The sequence below is a fragment of the Equus caballus genome, chromosome 4, assembly GCF_041296265.1.
Source record: "Equus caballus isolate H_3958 breed thoroughbred chromosome 4, TB-T2T, whole genome shotgun sequence".
In the NCBI taxonomy this organism is placed as follows: domain Eukaryota; kingdom Metazoa; phylum Chordata; class Mammalia; order Perissodactyla; family Equidae; genus Equus; species Equus caballus.
The window spans coordinates 18,483,678-18,499,662 of record NC_091687.1 but is presented as its reverse complement, the minus strand read 5'-3'; the positions used below and the strand labels follow the sequence as shown (position 1 = coordinate 18,499,662).

The 15,985-nt window shown below is 41.9% G+C and overlaps 1 protein-coding gene across 1 annotated transcript in view; it reads right to left on the bottom strand.

Moving 5' to 3' along the window:
- Positions 1-15,985, bottom strand: part of ABCA13 (ATP binding cassette subfamily A member 13) — a 408,916-nt gene that overhangs the window by 103,712 nt on the left and 289,219 nt on the right. Inside the window, exon 49 of the mRNA XM_001496546.5 lies at positions 948-1,002. Coding sequence (XP_001496596.3) covers positions 948-1,002 — 55 coding nt within the window. The remainder of the gene's footprint in view (positions 1-947; positions 1,003-15,985) is intronic.

The following is a 15,985-nucleotide window of genomic DNA, read 5'->3' as shown; positions in this document are numbered from 1 at the left end:
TGTACTACCATACACTGTACACTTTCTTAGTCATTTTTTAATTGGAGCATTACTACATCTCTCAAGTCAATCACAAGCCCCTCTTTAGGAACCGTCAGTGAACAGGCAGTCTTTCAGGTGGCCGACATGGTGAAAAGGCTCATCACAAACAGTCCACGCCTTCCTATCCATCACATCTTGTTTTATAACAGACGCCAATGCTCCTACACCTAGAATTCTGGGCAGGTGAGGGACACTGCTAATGGTAGAATCCTGAAAATCAGCACATGAACATAAGGACAAACTGTAGTGTGTGCTTCCTGCCATGTCAATGACTTAAGGAGAGAACACCCATTAGGCAGATTTGTGTTCTCTGACTCAGTTTGGTAGGTCATAGGAAATACATAAATACTTATTTTCCATTTTTTACTAAAAGTTTGTCAACTGTGTGATAGGGAAGGGAGATGGCAAAAAGGAGAAGACAGGCAGAAGCATTTCACCTTTTATAAGACAATGAGGACTGACACAATTCTGTACATAAAGAACTCTGGCTTTATCACCACCCATGTCTCGATCTGGACCATGAGGAAAGTCTGGCATGAGAAATTTTCAAGGAGATATTACTCTGTGTGCCTATACGAATGCTATGTTTTAAGATTTTAACCAAAAAAAGTGTCTGGAAGATGTGGGATCCCCTGAGCTTCACAGAAATATCTCCTGAGAACAATTTCTACTTAGAAATACAGTTGCATGACATGCTTATCTGTTTTAAGCTCAGTCAACGCACTTCCTCTTTCAGTAATCCTTTTCCTCATACTTTGCAAAGAAACGCCCAAGCTTCGTGGCACTAATTATACATGCCAATGTCACTCAGGGAAAATGCAGAAGAGGGATAAAAACCCCTAAGTCGCACAAAGATTTTGCTCCATAGTTGGCATCACCCTCCCCCCAGCGTTCCTTAAACTCACATCTTGTCCTCATTCAGCAGGGCCCCTCCATACGGATGGCTATAGAGTGTTATTCCTGTGAAAGACAAATTGAAAAGTGAGCCCTCCAATGCATAGTAAGCACACAGCCCACTGCCAAACCACGCAGACCCTCTGTATCTCCTGCACATAAGCTATCTCCTGTCAGTTTTGCCCGGGCATGGTCCCTTAGCACCTCAGAATGGCAAATCCCATCTGCAATTCAGCCAGTTTGTGCTGGGATTTTTGTAGTTACTGCTGTTGTCAGAAATAACCAGCATGTATTGAACATGTGTTACATGACAGGCACTGTGCTAACATGTTCCTCTCTTTTATTGTCTAATCATTATAAGCATCCCTGGGGCCTAAGTAACGTGTTATCCATATTTTACTGTGGGGAAACAGGCTCAGACAGGCTAAATAACAACACGAAAAGAGGATTATTTTTATGGAAACCAAGTCAATACTCAAAAATTCACCTCCAGATCAAGCCAAATCTAGACAGAAAACTGAACCATTTCATTGGTTCACTTTTGTTTTTGGAGTTTTTTGTTTTTCTTTGTTTGCTTTTTGGGGCTTGCGTATTAGTGTAATACCAGCTGCCAATATGGAGAAATTGCCATCAACTTATCAACTAGAGGGTTTTATCATGCAGGCTGTTCACAACATCACACAGTGTGCTCTCCCACCCCAGCCAAATCCAGTCAATGTTGTATCAAGAACTCCAAACTTCACGCAAATGGTGTTTCATCTTATTGTCAACTGTGAGACTAACCAATCTCCCCTTTTCTGATTGGTTGTTTCAAACGTCTGGAACTAAGCATGTGGCCTGAAAGTGGAGGCCATCACAACAGGCACAATGTCCTGGCTCCATTTCATGTGTTGCTCCCACATTTTTCTTCTTGTTTTGGCTCACTTAATTTAGCCTATTGTCTGTATCTTGCATTCGCTCATGAGGGCACATTAAGTCTTTACAGAAACACCATGGGGTATAAGTAAACTTAAATAAATTAAAAGGCATGGAGTGTGAAAAGACAGTGCTCCAAAATCCCAACAGTTTTGTCACCAGGCATCTTGATTTCTGTCCATTTGCCACCTGCTCCCCTCTCCAGCTCTGCCAGCCTTTTCTTCTTCGATCATGGGCTCAGCCACACACTGAAGCAAGTCGTTTCACAGCAAAGGAATAGTAGGAGCTATTGGTTCAGCAAATTCCCTGTACAGTTTTCCAGAACAATTTCTTTAACTGTAAGTTAATATTGTCCAGATGTTCTGTACCAGGCTTCCACTGGAATGCCTGTGTTGTAGCTTCCTATATCCTGGGCTTGATTTCCACATTTGTCATGAACTGAATTACATGGTCTTGATCCCTTGCCTGTCTGGACCCATAACGTACACCTGTTTTTCCCTTATCTGTATGTCCTCCCCTGAACTTGACTTCTACCCACCTCCTTACAGTATCTGCCAGCTCCCATCAATTCTAGCTAATGTGCTGACTCACAGGTGGCCTTGCATGTGGTGAGCAGCCCAGCATCAGCCAACCTTGTCAGGAGGTTGTCCAGAAGCTAATGGACTTGAAACAGTTCTTGTAAAAGTATGGGATCCTGCCCAAATGCGGCAAGTGTCCCACAGGGTGTTGGAGATGGTGGGAGCAGATTTGCAATGCTACTCCAGGCTGCGCATATGAATGAGAGCACCCTAGATGAGAAAGCATCCAGAGAAATGTGGTTAGCTGAGTGAGGGTTTGGATTATTTTTGGATATTATTTTAGGGACACAGGAGAATATTGGACTTGTTTAACCTGAAAATACACAAACATAGCCCTGGGGCAAGAAGCAGCATGAAAACGTCTTCAGAAAGCTAAAGAATTATCATGGAGCACAGGAAATGGACTCGGTCTGTAATGTTTTGGAGGGAGAAGTTGGTCCAAGGAGGCAGGTTCAAAAAATATAAAAAAGCATATAATTAGAGGGTTGAAATTTGGGCCAGCCTGACCTCTGCAGGGAGAGAGGGCTGGAAACTGAGTTCAATCACTCAGCCAGTGATTTCTTCACCACGTTATGTAGAGTAGTGACAAGAGATTTTCACATATTGAGGTATATGGGGTAACTATTCGAGTTCACAACCAATTTGGCTTGAACTAGAAAGCCTGACTTATGGCCTATCACACATACATTGTACATCTGCTTATCCATTAAAGTCAGGAATCTCTCTTGAGATAAAGAATATATACTTCCCCTCCTACGTCTTATTGGTAACATCACCCACTCTATGGGTAGCATCCTATTGGTAAGGCCTGGATTAGTCCCTTTCCTGGCATCATGATCACATTGACCTGCTAATTTGGACTGAATACCTCTTTGAAAATGTATCCTAGGTGTGTTTAATGTATCTTCTTTGTTCTAAAATGATATAAGACTGTGCTGAAACTCATGCTTCTCTGGCACGCCTTCTAAGGCCCTCCCGGGTTATAATCCTCACTTTGGCTCATAATAAACTCACTCCAATTTAGCTTTATAGGTTGGTTATGGATTATTTGTGTCAACAGGAGGAAGGCAATTCCTCCAGCCTCTAGGTCTTTCTGGCTGGTCTAAGAATTAAATTGTCATGAGACAGAATAACAGGAGAAAATCAAACAAAGTTTAATAACACACATACTTGGGAGAAACCCAGGAAAGCTGAGTAACTCCCCAAAATGGCTGAGGGTGTCACCTTAAAGACCATCTTCTGCTAAAGACAAAGGAGGACAGTGGGGGTTGGGGAAGTCAGTTATGGGAGATTACCAGAAAAGCACAGTAAACATGAGTAAGGTTATTATGCAGATTTAACTCCTTGCCTTCCCCACCAATAAGAGTTTCTAGAGATAACGTCATCTCTCTCTTCCTGGTACAGAGAGGGAGACACCTTTAGCTGTAAGGGAAATGGAGATTTCCCTTACAAATGTAAATGTCTCTTACAAAGGGTAACTTCTACTTGGTTTTCAGGGCTTGTCCCATGTCTGTGGTTTTTTAAACATAACCAGCCCAGGGGCCCAGCCCAGTGGTGTAGTAGTTAAGCTTGCCTGCTCTGCTTTGGGGGCCCATGGTCCCTGGGTCTGGCTCCCAGCATGGAGATGCACACCACTCATCAAGCCACGTAGGGGTGGTGTCCCACATATAAAGTAGAGGAAGATTGGCACAGATGTTAGCTCAGAGACAATCTTCCTCAAGCAAAAAGAGGAGGATTGGCAACAGATGTTAGCTCAGGGCCAATCTTCCTCAACAGCAACAAAAAAGAACTAGCCCCAAATAATCCCCATGCCAAAGAGACACATCTTGAGGTGGCAAATTCTGCTCCCCTACACCTATGTAACGAAACCCCAAGGAAAACTCTGGAACCTGAGGCTTTGTGGAGGGTAACATGCTCTATTCCACAAGAAGGGAGTATGGAAGTCTGCATCTCTCCCAGAACTCACCTTGTGCATCCCTTCATTTGGCTGGTCCTCTTAATTTGCATCCTTTAAAATAAAGCTGTAATTGTAAGCATAGTGTATTCCGGAGTTCTATAGGCCATTCTAGGGAATTATCAAAACTGACAGGGTCATGGGAACCCTCAAATTTATAGCCAGCTTGTCACAAGTGAGGGTGACCTGGGACCCTGGAAGTACAGCTGGCATCTGAAGTGAACACATTGACTTTTGGGGTCTGCATTTACTCCAGATGGTTAGCACCAGGAATGAACTGCAGTATATCCTGTTGGGGTGAAACAGAATGCCCTTCATAGCTGAATTCTTCTCCTCATCTAGAAGAAATACAGACATGGCCAGGAGTCCCACTCTCGGCTCTCTTCTCCCTGTAGCCTCACATGCTCCTTGCATCTTCTCAAGCCTCCCATGACTGTGATGGATATTTTCTATACATCTGCCCCTACATACCCTTGGGTGTGTTAAACCCAAAGCAAAACCTATCCTCAGCCTGCCAACATGCTGTTCCCTCAACTTATCCACTACCTTATGGATCTACCATCATCCTCCCAGTCACCAGTCTCAAAAATTATGTCACCCTCATCTCCCCTCTTCTTAACCCCATATATCCAAGAAGTTGTCAAGTTCTTTCACTTCCACCTCATCTCCATGCCACGTGGCCAGGCCTCATTCACGACATCACATCCCTTCCTGGACCATCCTGACTATATCGCCACTCAGCTCGCCTCTCCCCAACATCCCTAATCCTCCCTTCAGCAGCCCTAGAGAATGTCCAGAAAGACAAATATAGAGTCTATATTCTTTAGACCTAGATACCCTTTACAATAAAGTCCAAAATGCTCATGTTATCCTATTCTCCCAATATTCCCACTTGAAAAGCTTGACTGTAATCACATTTCCATACTCCCTCAACTGCAGAGCATTCCACCTTTCCCTTAGACTTCCTTGTCCAGCCTCTCCCTTCTCACGTCTGTTCACTCATGATGTTAATTTCTGAACAACTTACTGCAGAAAGACCAAGAGATGTAAAGGGAAGGGAGAGGCAGTTTTCAGGTCCTGATCCTTACATACTTGTGAGTAGAGAGAAGGGGCTGGTATCCAAAAGTACATGAAAATTGACCCCAGGTCATGTGTTACGTGTTGTGCAGAACACGAGGCCATTTGCATAAATTCCTATAAAGCAGCTCCATCACATGGTTATTATTATGCCCATTTACAGAAGCAGCTTCTGAAGTGCAGAATTTGAGAAACGTTCCCAGGTCTGGAAGCCAGTGATGTAGCTGGGATTCCAGCCTTGGGCTGCAGATGCCAAAACCCATTTTCCTATGGGCATATCATGCACCTCACTTCAGCACACACTTCTGATTTTTCAAGGAATGTTTTTGTACAGTGGGAAGAAGACGGGCTGGAGGTCAAATGCCCCACTCTGCTCTTTCTGCAGTGAAAAGCTGCAAATACTTTTATGGCGGGTTCAATAATAAAATTTTAAGCCATCATGGTTGGATCTTTCTTTTGATCAGGTTGCCTAAATATCTTTTTTACTTTAAATTGTTAGAGTCATGGCTGAAAGATCAAAAACAATATTTTTGCTATTTGCAAATCTACTATTTGCTTTATGTACAAGCTTTCCTCTGTCGAGAAATTTACTGCCCTTCATTTTGCACCTCTCCTGGATTGGTGTCAACCTTTTAGGTTTTAATCTAGAAGGTGAGAGTAGCTCTGGCTCCCTGGCTCACTGATGAAATGATTGACTGCTCCTGTCGTTAGCAATTCCCCTATGTGCCAGACCCTATTCTGGATATTTTCATAATACATTTTCTCATTCAGGAAACTGATGATGAAATTCTGTGTCAAAGAAACTAGTACAACCAGTGCATGCATTTCTTTGCAAGTCAGCTTGCAGCATCCTACCATTGTAGATTTCTCCAAGGAAAAGAGCCCCATGAAGCGGTCCAGCTTGGACGCACTCTTGTTTTCCAGAAGCTGAAACATGAGTAGAGGAATATGGCAAATTTCCTGGAGAGTAACCTGTTCCTGACAAAGGCAGCACCCGTGTATCCAGAGTCCCAAGTCTGTGCCTCTCCTATCAAATCACCTATCGGCACACAGGACATTGAAAAACTTCCCTCTACACTGAGAGACACTGTGGGTGCCATCAACATGCTAACACAAAAATGAAGCCTCAACTATGGCAGCAGGGGAGAGAAGCGGATGCATTTCATGTAATGGGCCTTAGAGGGAGCCCGTCCATGGCACCCATCCTGCCTCCTCTTCCTGTCCTTTTGTTCCTGGAATATAAGTCTCTCCAGGTTCTGCCCCACCCTGGCTCTGGGAAATATGAAGCCACTGGTACAAATACCTGAACCCCACAAAGTGCAGCAGCTGCCCCTTCCTCCCTGGGGCCCTCCCCTCATCAATAATTCAGAGGGGCCACAGCTTGTCATTCGGCACTGGCTTTCCAGGTCTATACTTTACATATTTTATACACAGTAAATATTTAAATATAATCTTTGGAAGAGGCACACATGCTCTGTGCTTCCTCTCCCAGGGCCCACAGGGAATCCTAGCGGCCCTGGAACACAGCCCTCCCGCTCAGTGCTCAGTGCAACAGGAAGACTCCCCCACACTTCTTTCTAAGTCTGCCATTACACTAAATCTCGCTTCACGGCCCTTCCACATCAGCTATGAAATTAAGAAATTCTCTTTAAAAAGCAAAATATGGGGAAAGAAAGGGCTTTAGACCACAGTGTTTAAGAAGAAAGACCATCATATAAGCAGGAAAATCTTCCAACTTGCTTTCAGAGACTAGAGTCCCCCACTGGGTATTTACCGCTAGCTTTTGTAAGACAGCGTGCCACTGTCAGGTCTGAAGTCAAACAACTCCTGATTTTGTTCTGATTTTGGTGGTGGAAATCTGGCCACCAGACATCAATGGAGTTTTACCAAGGGTTAAATAGAAATTTGACACTTCTTCCTTCTAAGGACCAAGAATTCATTCCCTCTATGGCAATGAGGGGCCCACTGTGTAGCAGCATGCTGATGGGTGGGTAATGAGCAGGTCCTCCCTCAGATTTCTCCACACCTGGTGGGATGCAGCCCACAGACAGGACTATACATTAGGCCAAAGGACAAGGACCGCGGTACCAAAGAGGGTTTCAGGATCAGAGTGAGGACGGATGCAGGGAGCTCCCTGGGGAAGGATCCAGTCTGATGATACTCATGGATCTCCAGCACAGTGCTGTTGAGCAGGAGGAAGGCAGATCCAGGGGGTTGCCCACCAACTGCAAGGCAGTGGCCCCCTTTAGGGTGGGGGCGGAAAGCGTGCGCCGGGGAAACGCACGCAGCTTTTTGGTTTACAAAGGGTTGGTGAGCTTTTAATGTTGCTGTTGCAATTTGGCTATCACTACATTAGATGCTTTCAGAATTGCAGTTATTCTGTAGAAGCAACTCTGAAGGATTAGACCTATTTCAAAACCAAGCTAACACTTCTTGACATCGGTGCTGAGATTTTGTTTGTATTTTGCAAAAAGGGGGAGGGCCCTAGAGTCACTTAAATAGGAGACTGTGCCTAGTTTCTCAAAAATGAAAGATAATAAGAGAAAGAACAAAGACGACATAAGCAGAAGCGAGTCCTGTTGTTCCCTGGGCCCCTGAACAAGAGGCAGCAGGGAGGAGCAACTGTGGTGCCCAGGCCCACTCACACACTCTATCCCTCTCTCCACAGCCCTTTGCTCCTTCAGACAGTGGGACTTCAGAAATCAGAGCTCCGGGGGCCGGCTCCGTGGCCGAGTGGTTAAGTTCACGCGCTCCGCTGCAGCAGCCCAGGGTTTGGATCCTGGGCGCGACATGGCACCGCTGGTCAGGCCATGTTGAGGTAGCGTCCCACATCCCACAACTAGAAGGACCTGCAACTAAGATATACAACTATGTACCGGGAGGGTTTGGGGGAGATAAAGCAGAAAAAAAAAAGAAAAAAGATCGGCAACAGTTGTTAGCCCAGGTGCCAATCTTTAAAAAAAAAAAGAAAAAAAGAAATCACAGCTCCTCCCACAGATCCAAAGAGAGAAAGGACGCCCACACAGTCTGTCTCACAGATCAGGAGTCCTGCCAAACGTGACTTTCCTGGGACAGAGCCTAGCATAGAGAAAGCACAGCTGCAGGGCCTGGGGAAGGGATCCTCAGGGAAGGAACCTGAGGCAGAGGAAAGTTCTAGAGGCTTATCTAAGGCCAAACTTCATTGGTAGCATAGTGAGATCTACAAGCCTGATATTCTAGATCCTAATTTCTCCATTTTCTGCACTTAGATTCTTTGATTTCCTCATTGTAAAAACAACATTATTGCAGTGGACAGTCTCTATAATTAGGTTGTTTTCCTATTGCATTGCGTGTGCCAAGAACTGTATTTAGGTAACAACTGTAGCATGACAGAATCTGGGGGCAGACCATGTTAGCAAAAGGTCCAAGGCTCGTCCAAGGACAGGAGCATGGTTTCAGCACCACAAGTGAGTAAAGAAGCTCACTCAGGTCTCTCTAGTGTCACTTCAAAGGTTTTCAGAAATGATGTTTGAAAATGTACATTTTTGAATACATTTGAATGATTTTTGTTTGATTATTCTTATCATTTATATTCTGGCTTTTTTCTAAGAATTGGCCCACAGCAATGTATAACTGTATAGTTTTCTCAATTAGTATTCTCATTATAACTACATCTTCTATGGTTTCCAGACTCTGTATATTTGTCATTTGTAAAAATGCACATCTGTGCTTTTGTCCAGCATCCATTATGATAGCAAGACACTTAACTCGTCTCCAACTCAAGTAGTCACATTAGGGTTCATTCCTCCTATAAAATGTATTTTTGCAAGTATTAATGCCCAGATGTCTGTAAGCATCTATACTGAAAATAAAAAACTTGCCTTGGCATCAATATATATGCGAAAGTTTGTTCTTTTAATTAATTCGCTATGAACCATCAGTGAGATATGGAAGAATAAAAATGTTAATTCAATCTGACAGAATATTAAGAGAAATGAATGAACTTTGATGACTAGAAGACACTTTGATGGCATTCTCTCTCTCTTCTCTCTCTAAATCTCCCCTGGAAAAAACATTTTTTTTCTCAATATCAAGATTTATTACTACTCTTAGGACAAAGATTTTAAATAAAGAATCAGATGAAGAACAAAATTGGAATAAATTATAATTCAATCCAAAACCAGCCAGAGGTAATTAGTGCTCACATTTTGATATTAATTATTGCAAAATTTCCAGGGTTTTCTTTACATACACACATTATTATTATTGAATTATATTTTACATTATGTATTTTCTATTTCATGCATCATTCATGACCTGCAATTAATTTTTTCACTACATGCATGCAAATATTTGCATAATCTATGTGCTTTGCCGGGACCAATGTTCACCAAGGTCTTTTATTCATTCTGGGGATTCAATATTTTTGTGATCTTACTTTTGATTAATCTCTCAAATCACAGTCTTTTGGCATCCTTTTTTGCTAGGAATGTGTTAACAATATGTTTTATGAGCCACAATCTACATATACCTACCTCTGTGGCCTGTTTACTTTATAAGCAACCTCTTTACTAAATACAGAATTTGGGGTATATAGAGAGCTTTTCCTTTCCGTAGTCCATAGGCAGTATTCCATAACCTACTGGGTTTTGAGGTTGTGGTTAAAAAGTCAGAGGCCAAATTCTGGTTCCTCCAAGATGGAGTAGCCTCAACACTGCCAGATCCTCTCCCTTATGACCCAAACTCCCAGGACATCACCCAACAACAAGCACAGGAAGATTCAGATGGGGGGAAGAAGGCAGGGGATGCCAGGGGCCTTTGGACATGAGAAAGGACACTGGTGAGTTCTCTAGTTTCCATACTGCCTCCCAGAGATCCCAGACAAGGCACTGTAGAATCCTCCACATGGGAATTGCCAACAGGCGCAGACAAGAAAAGCCAAAGGCCCCAGAAAAGGGTGGCCTAACAAAAGAAAACCTTTTGGCAATACCCACCGCATTCCAGCCAAACACCAGTGGAAGCACTGCCCTACTCTCTGCAGTTTCAACAGGTTCCAGGGAAAGCTGCTCTTCCACTGCTTCCTGACAGAGACAAGTGTCACTCCGGTTTCCCCACCAGGGGTCCAGAGGTGAGCTGAGCCTCCGCTACCTGGCCACAATGAGACTTAGTGAGGCGGGACTAGTCACCACTCTGCTTTACTGCAGCCCCTGCCCTATCAAGAGGGACCAACAAGAAGCTGAGCTTCTACATCCACCTAACAGCAGCAAGACTAAACATGGCCTATGGAGCAGGGCTATCAGCACTCTGCTTTCACCTCCACACCCTGCCCTGTCAGTGGGCCTGGTGGGGAGCTGAGCCTCCATCCTACCTAGCATCAGTGAGACTGAAGGAGGCTGTGCAGTGTACAGCAGTTGATACTCTACTACCTGTCCGCCAGTGTCAACAGGGCCCAAGGAGGCTGAGCTTATATCCCCTACTTAGGGGCAATGAGATAGTGGGAGTTGGTGCCCTGGTTTGCCATGCACGCGTCAGCATGGCTGAGTGGGAGAGCTGATCCACACCCTCTGCAACAAGGCAGTGTAGGGCAGGGCTCTACTTTTGCCAGGAGGGCATCAGCAGGGCCAAGAGGAAAGCTAAACATATATATCTGTCTGGTTCTCACACTTTACTGCAGCAAAGGGATTGCTTGCTAAAAAAAAAAAAGGAGCACTAGACGGGATTCAGAGCCTCATAATATGATACCCAAAATGTCTGGCACACGACTGAAAATACCCTTCACACAAGAATCAGGATAATCACAACTTACAAGAGAAAAGACAATAAACAGAGACCAATGATGAAATGAATCAGGAGGTTGGAACTATCTGACAATAGGTATCCAAAGATGTTTCAACAAATAATTGTGAATTCTCTTCAAACATGAAAAAAATTTGAAAATCTCAGCAAAGAAATAGAAGCAGCAAAAAAAAAACAAATAGCCAAGTGGAAATTCTAGAACAGAAAAGTAAAATGACAGAAATTAAAAAAACTCACTAAATGTACTCAATAGTTGAGGGGAGATGAAAAAGAAGAGAATCAATGAACTTGAGGATGGAACAACAGAATTTACCCAATTTAAAAAGCAGAGAAAAGAGAGAGAGTAGGATCAAAAACAGTATTTGAGGTTGGCAAAAAAATGTAAATCTAAAAATTCAAGAACTAAGTGAATCTCAAACAGAATAAACCCAAATAAAGCTATGCCAAAATACAGCATAATTAAACTTCCAAAAACTCAGGACAATGGAAAAATCTTAAAGCAGCTAGAGAGAAAGAGATGGGAATACAAACTCGAATGACAGTAAATTTCTCATTTGGAACTATGGAGTCCAGAAGGAATTGGCACATTTTTCAAGTGCTGAACTTCTCTAACTGGCAACCACGAATTATATATTCAGTGAAACTATCGTTCAGAAAGGAGGGGGAAATAAAATATTCTCAGTTGAAAGAAAACTAAGAAAATTTATCATCAGCAAACCTACCCTTAAAGAATAACAAAAAATCTTCTAAATAAAAAGGAAATCATAACAGAAGAAGGCTTATAACTTCCACAAGGAAAGAACATGAGGATGTGTTAAAAACAGAGGTAAATACAACAGACCAGTTTTATCTCATGAGTGTAAGTCATACTTAGAGATGTAAGTAAAAGTAGAACACCCTCTGATGTGGAGTTCAATATATAAGGAAATACTTGACAATTATATTTTAAAAGTAGAGAGAGTTAAGGGACTTTAAATTCAAGTAAGATTTCTACACATTATTCTATGTGGTAAATGCCAATACCAGTAGACTGTGGTATGTCACATATGTATATAGTAATGCCTAGAACAACCACCAAGAAAACTAGATGAAGGGATATACTCAAAACACTACCAACAATAAAGATGGAATCCTCAGAAACTATTCAAGTAACTCACAGGAAGGCAAGAAAAGAGAAATAGAGGAAACAAAACAATTAGTAAAGTGTCAAATTTAAGCCCTTTGATATGTAAGCCCGTTTGATGTAAATGGTCTCAATACACCAATTAAAAGGCAGAGATTAATGGGGGAAAAGAAAGAGCAAGAGGGACTCTATTAATAGCAAATAAAGTAGACTTCACAGCAACTAAAATTACCATCAACAATGAAAGACATTACATACTGATAAACAAATCAATCCACCAGGAATATGAAACTACCCCAAATGTGTATGCACCAAGCAAGAAAGCCTCAAAACACATAAAGCAAAAACTGATACAGCTGAAAGGAGAAACAGACAAATCCACAGTTTTATTTGGAGACTTCAATACCACCCTCTCAGCAGATGACAGAACAACTAGACAGAAAATCAGCAAGAATGTGGACAAACTGAACCACACAACGAACCAATAAAACCTAATTGACATATACAGAACATTCCTACCACCAATGGCAGAATGCACATTCTTCTTAATCTCCCACGGAAACTTCATCAGGATAGACCATAAGCTGGACAATAAAACAAACCTCAGCCAACTTAAAATAATTAAAACATGCAAAGTATGTTCTCTGCCCATAATGAACCAAACTGAAAATCAGTAATAAAAAGACAACAGGAAAATATCAAAAAACTGGAATTAAACAACACATTTCTAAATCATCCCTGGGTTAAAAAGGAGGTCTCAAAGGAAATGTTTAAAGTCAGAGGCTGCTCTTATTTGTATTCTTTCAAAAGTAACCTGTTTTTGTTATGTATTGCGTAGCTTTGTAAAATAAATTTTTATCCACGAACTTTAGAAATTCACCAGATTTATTTATCAATAATTGCTATTTCTCTTATTCCCAGTTCAGGAATTTTGCCTGAATTATGATAAACTCTTCCATTGGCTCAGAGATATTTTGTTTCATTTTGACTTGTTTTCTTCTTACATCATTCCTTGTAACTTTCATTACTGTCCATCTGCTTGATTTCTCTACCTGGTGCCAACAGCTCTTCTCCTCTGGCCAGTTTTATCATATCTTCTTTTTCCTCTGTGTTCTTAGAGAATATTATGCATTTGTCCTTTAAATTAGTAATTCTGAGTTGGGGAGGGAGGTTTGCAATCAGGCATGTGATCCTCTGCATCCAGTGAAATTTGGCTATCTGCATCTTAGCCACCCCACCCTGCAACTCAGCCTGGCCTTTCCTTCTTACTTGTTATCTTGTTTCACAGAGTTCACACCTTTCCCAGTCTACTAGTGTGGACGTGAACTCACAAGATGTTTCCTGTGACAAGGCCTTTTCAACGTGTGCAATGTTCTCCTCTGAGGTGTGGAACAGTTCCTTGACCCCACACTGCGCTTGATGGGTGGTTCTGTTCTTTTTTTCTGCTCCTTTATATGCGCAAGGGCAAGTCCTGATGCTTCTGCTTCCTTGGAGTCCCCACATCTCAGGGTGTCCTTTCACCTTCGCTTGGGTGCAGCCGGAACCTTTCTCTCAAGTATCTCCAAACCTCTGAGGCATAGACTCAAGGTCACTGAGGACAGCCAGTTCACAATATGCAAAGCTGTTGATTCAGAAGCTCTATTATACAGATCTGAGATGACCTTCTGTTCTCATGCTCAGGCTTTCTTGTTATAAATTGGGGATCTATGCCTGCAGAGTTTATCTTATTTCATCAAAAGTAATGCAAGGAAAACTATAATTCATGCCATTCCTTGCTCCCAGGTTCATTTCATCTCTGCCTGAGCTATAGGCACATTATCACCCCCCACGCAACCTGCACTGACCCACCTCTTTCCTCCCTGGGGCTGATAGCACTCTAGTGAGTTGTAGCCTTCAAGGGGATTCAGAAAGAGAGGTACTTGTGAGGAGGGAAGAGTAGTGGAAAGAAAGAGAAGAGCTCTTTCTGGCTCTAGATGCAGAACCTTCCTCCCCTGCCCAAAGCAGCAGGGTATGCGTCAGGTTCCCGGTAGGGGGTGGTCCTAACATTGTTGAATGCATGAGGAAGTGAGTGAAAACTCTCTATGCTGATTCCTACTTACCCTTTGTCTGTCTCCCTGCCTCAAGGAGGAAAATATAATCAGCTGTGAAGTTTCTTCGATTAGCCCAGTTCTCAAACTTGGCTGTAAATTAGAGTCACCTGGGATATTTAAAAACTCCTGAGGCTCAAGACATACCCTAGACCAATTAAATCAAAATCTCTTTGGATTTGCAACAGAAATCAGTATTTTTTTAAAACTCTCAGGTTTTAGATGTACCAATGTAAACTGTCAGGTTTTAACTGTGTGCCAATAGTGCACACAGTTTGATGACCATAGATCTGGGCTGCCCAGGACATTGCTAAGGTTCATTCCTCTCACATAGTGGCATTTTATTGTTACTATTCTCAGATCTGGATAGGATTTGAATGAAGAGTCAGAGAAATTTAACTCCAGCATTTCCAACTGCTGTCACCAGCCCCTCTCCCAATAAAATGAAATGAGGTGACATGAGATGACATAACATGAAATGAAGTTAAATAAAAATGTTTTATCCTCTTTTATTTTTACTCTCTCTTCCTAGAAGAAGATACCTTCTTATCTACTTAAGGACTATTTTGTTTAATCTTCTGTTTTGATTTATTCCTTTTATTCTATTAAAATAAATTTCCTCATGTTCATTTTAAATATTCTTGTTTAATATTTCAATGCAACAAAATTATGCCAACTTAAAAAAGTCATAATAGTGAAAGCTTTATTTATTTATTTTACTCTGTATTTCTCTTTGTTACAGAACATAATTGTAGTAATGGCATACACTACAGTAACTCCATAATAATGGTGTAAATTCTCCTTTATTTAAGTAACATTGAATACCTCCTTAGAGATAAGGACTTGAGAAAACACCAATATCGATAGCAGAAACATCTTCCATGAAGTGTTTACAGTCGTATTGCCAAAGAGAGAGCTGTGAACAATGATAACACAAAGCAGTAACTGTTTTAATGACCTAACACAGTATCTGGCAAAATTGCTATAAAATTGTAAAAGAATTGTTAAAAATGGGCATTTAGATGAATGTTAGAAGCTAATGTCTTCTTTAGAAGCTAGTTTCTGAGAGAAGAGAGAAGAAGCCACAAATTCATCCTGCAAGGATAGCAGAGGCTCCAGTGTAGGTGGTATCTGAGCTGGGTTTGAAAGTTGAGCACAGTGTCTTACAAGTTCATCCATATTGCCTCAAATGCCAGAATTTCTTTCTTTTTTATGGCTAAATAATATTCCACTTTATGTATATAGCACATTTTCTGTATTCATCCATCTGTTGATGGACATTTAGGTTGCTTCAATGTCTTGGTTATTGTGAATAATTCCTCAGTGAACATGGGAGGGCAGATATTTCTTCAAGATCCTGATTTCAATTCCTTTAAATAGCTACCCAGAATTGGGATTGTCTTATCACATGGTAATTCTATTTTTAATTCTTTAAGGAGCCTCTGTACTGTTTTCCATAACAGCTGCACCAATTTATTTGCATCCCCACCGACAGTGCACAAAGGCTCCTTTTTCTCCACATCCTCACCAACACTTGTTA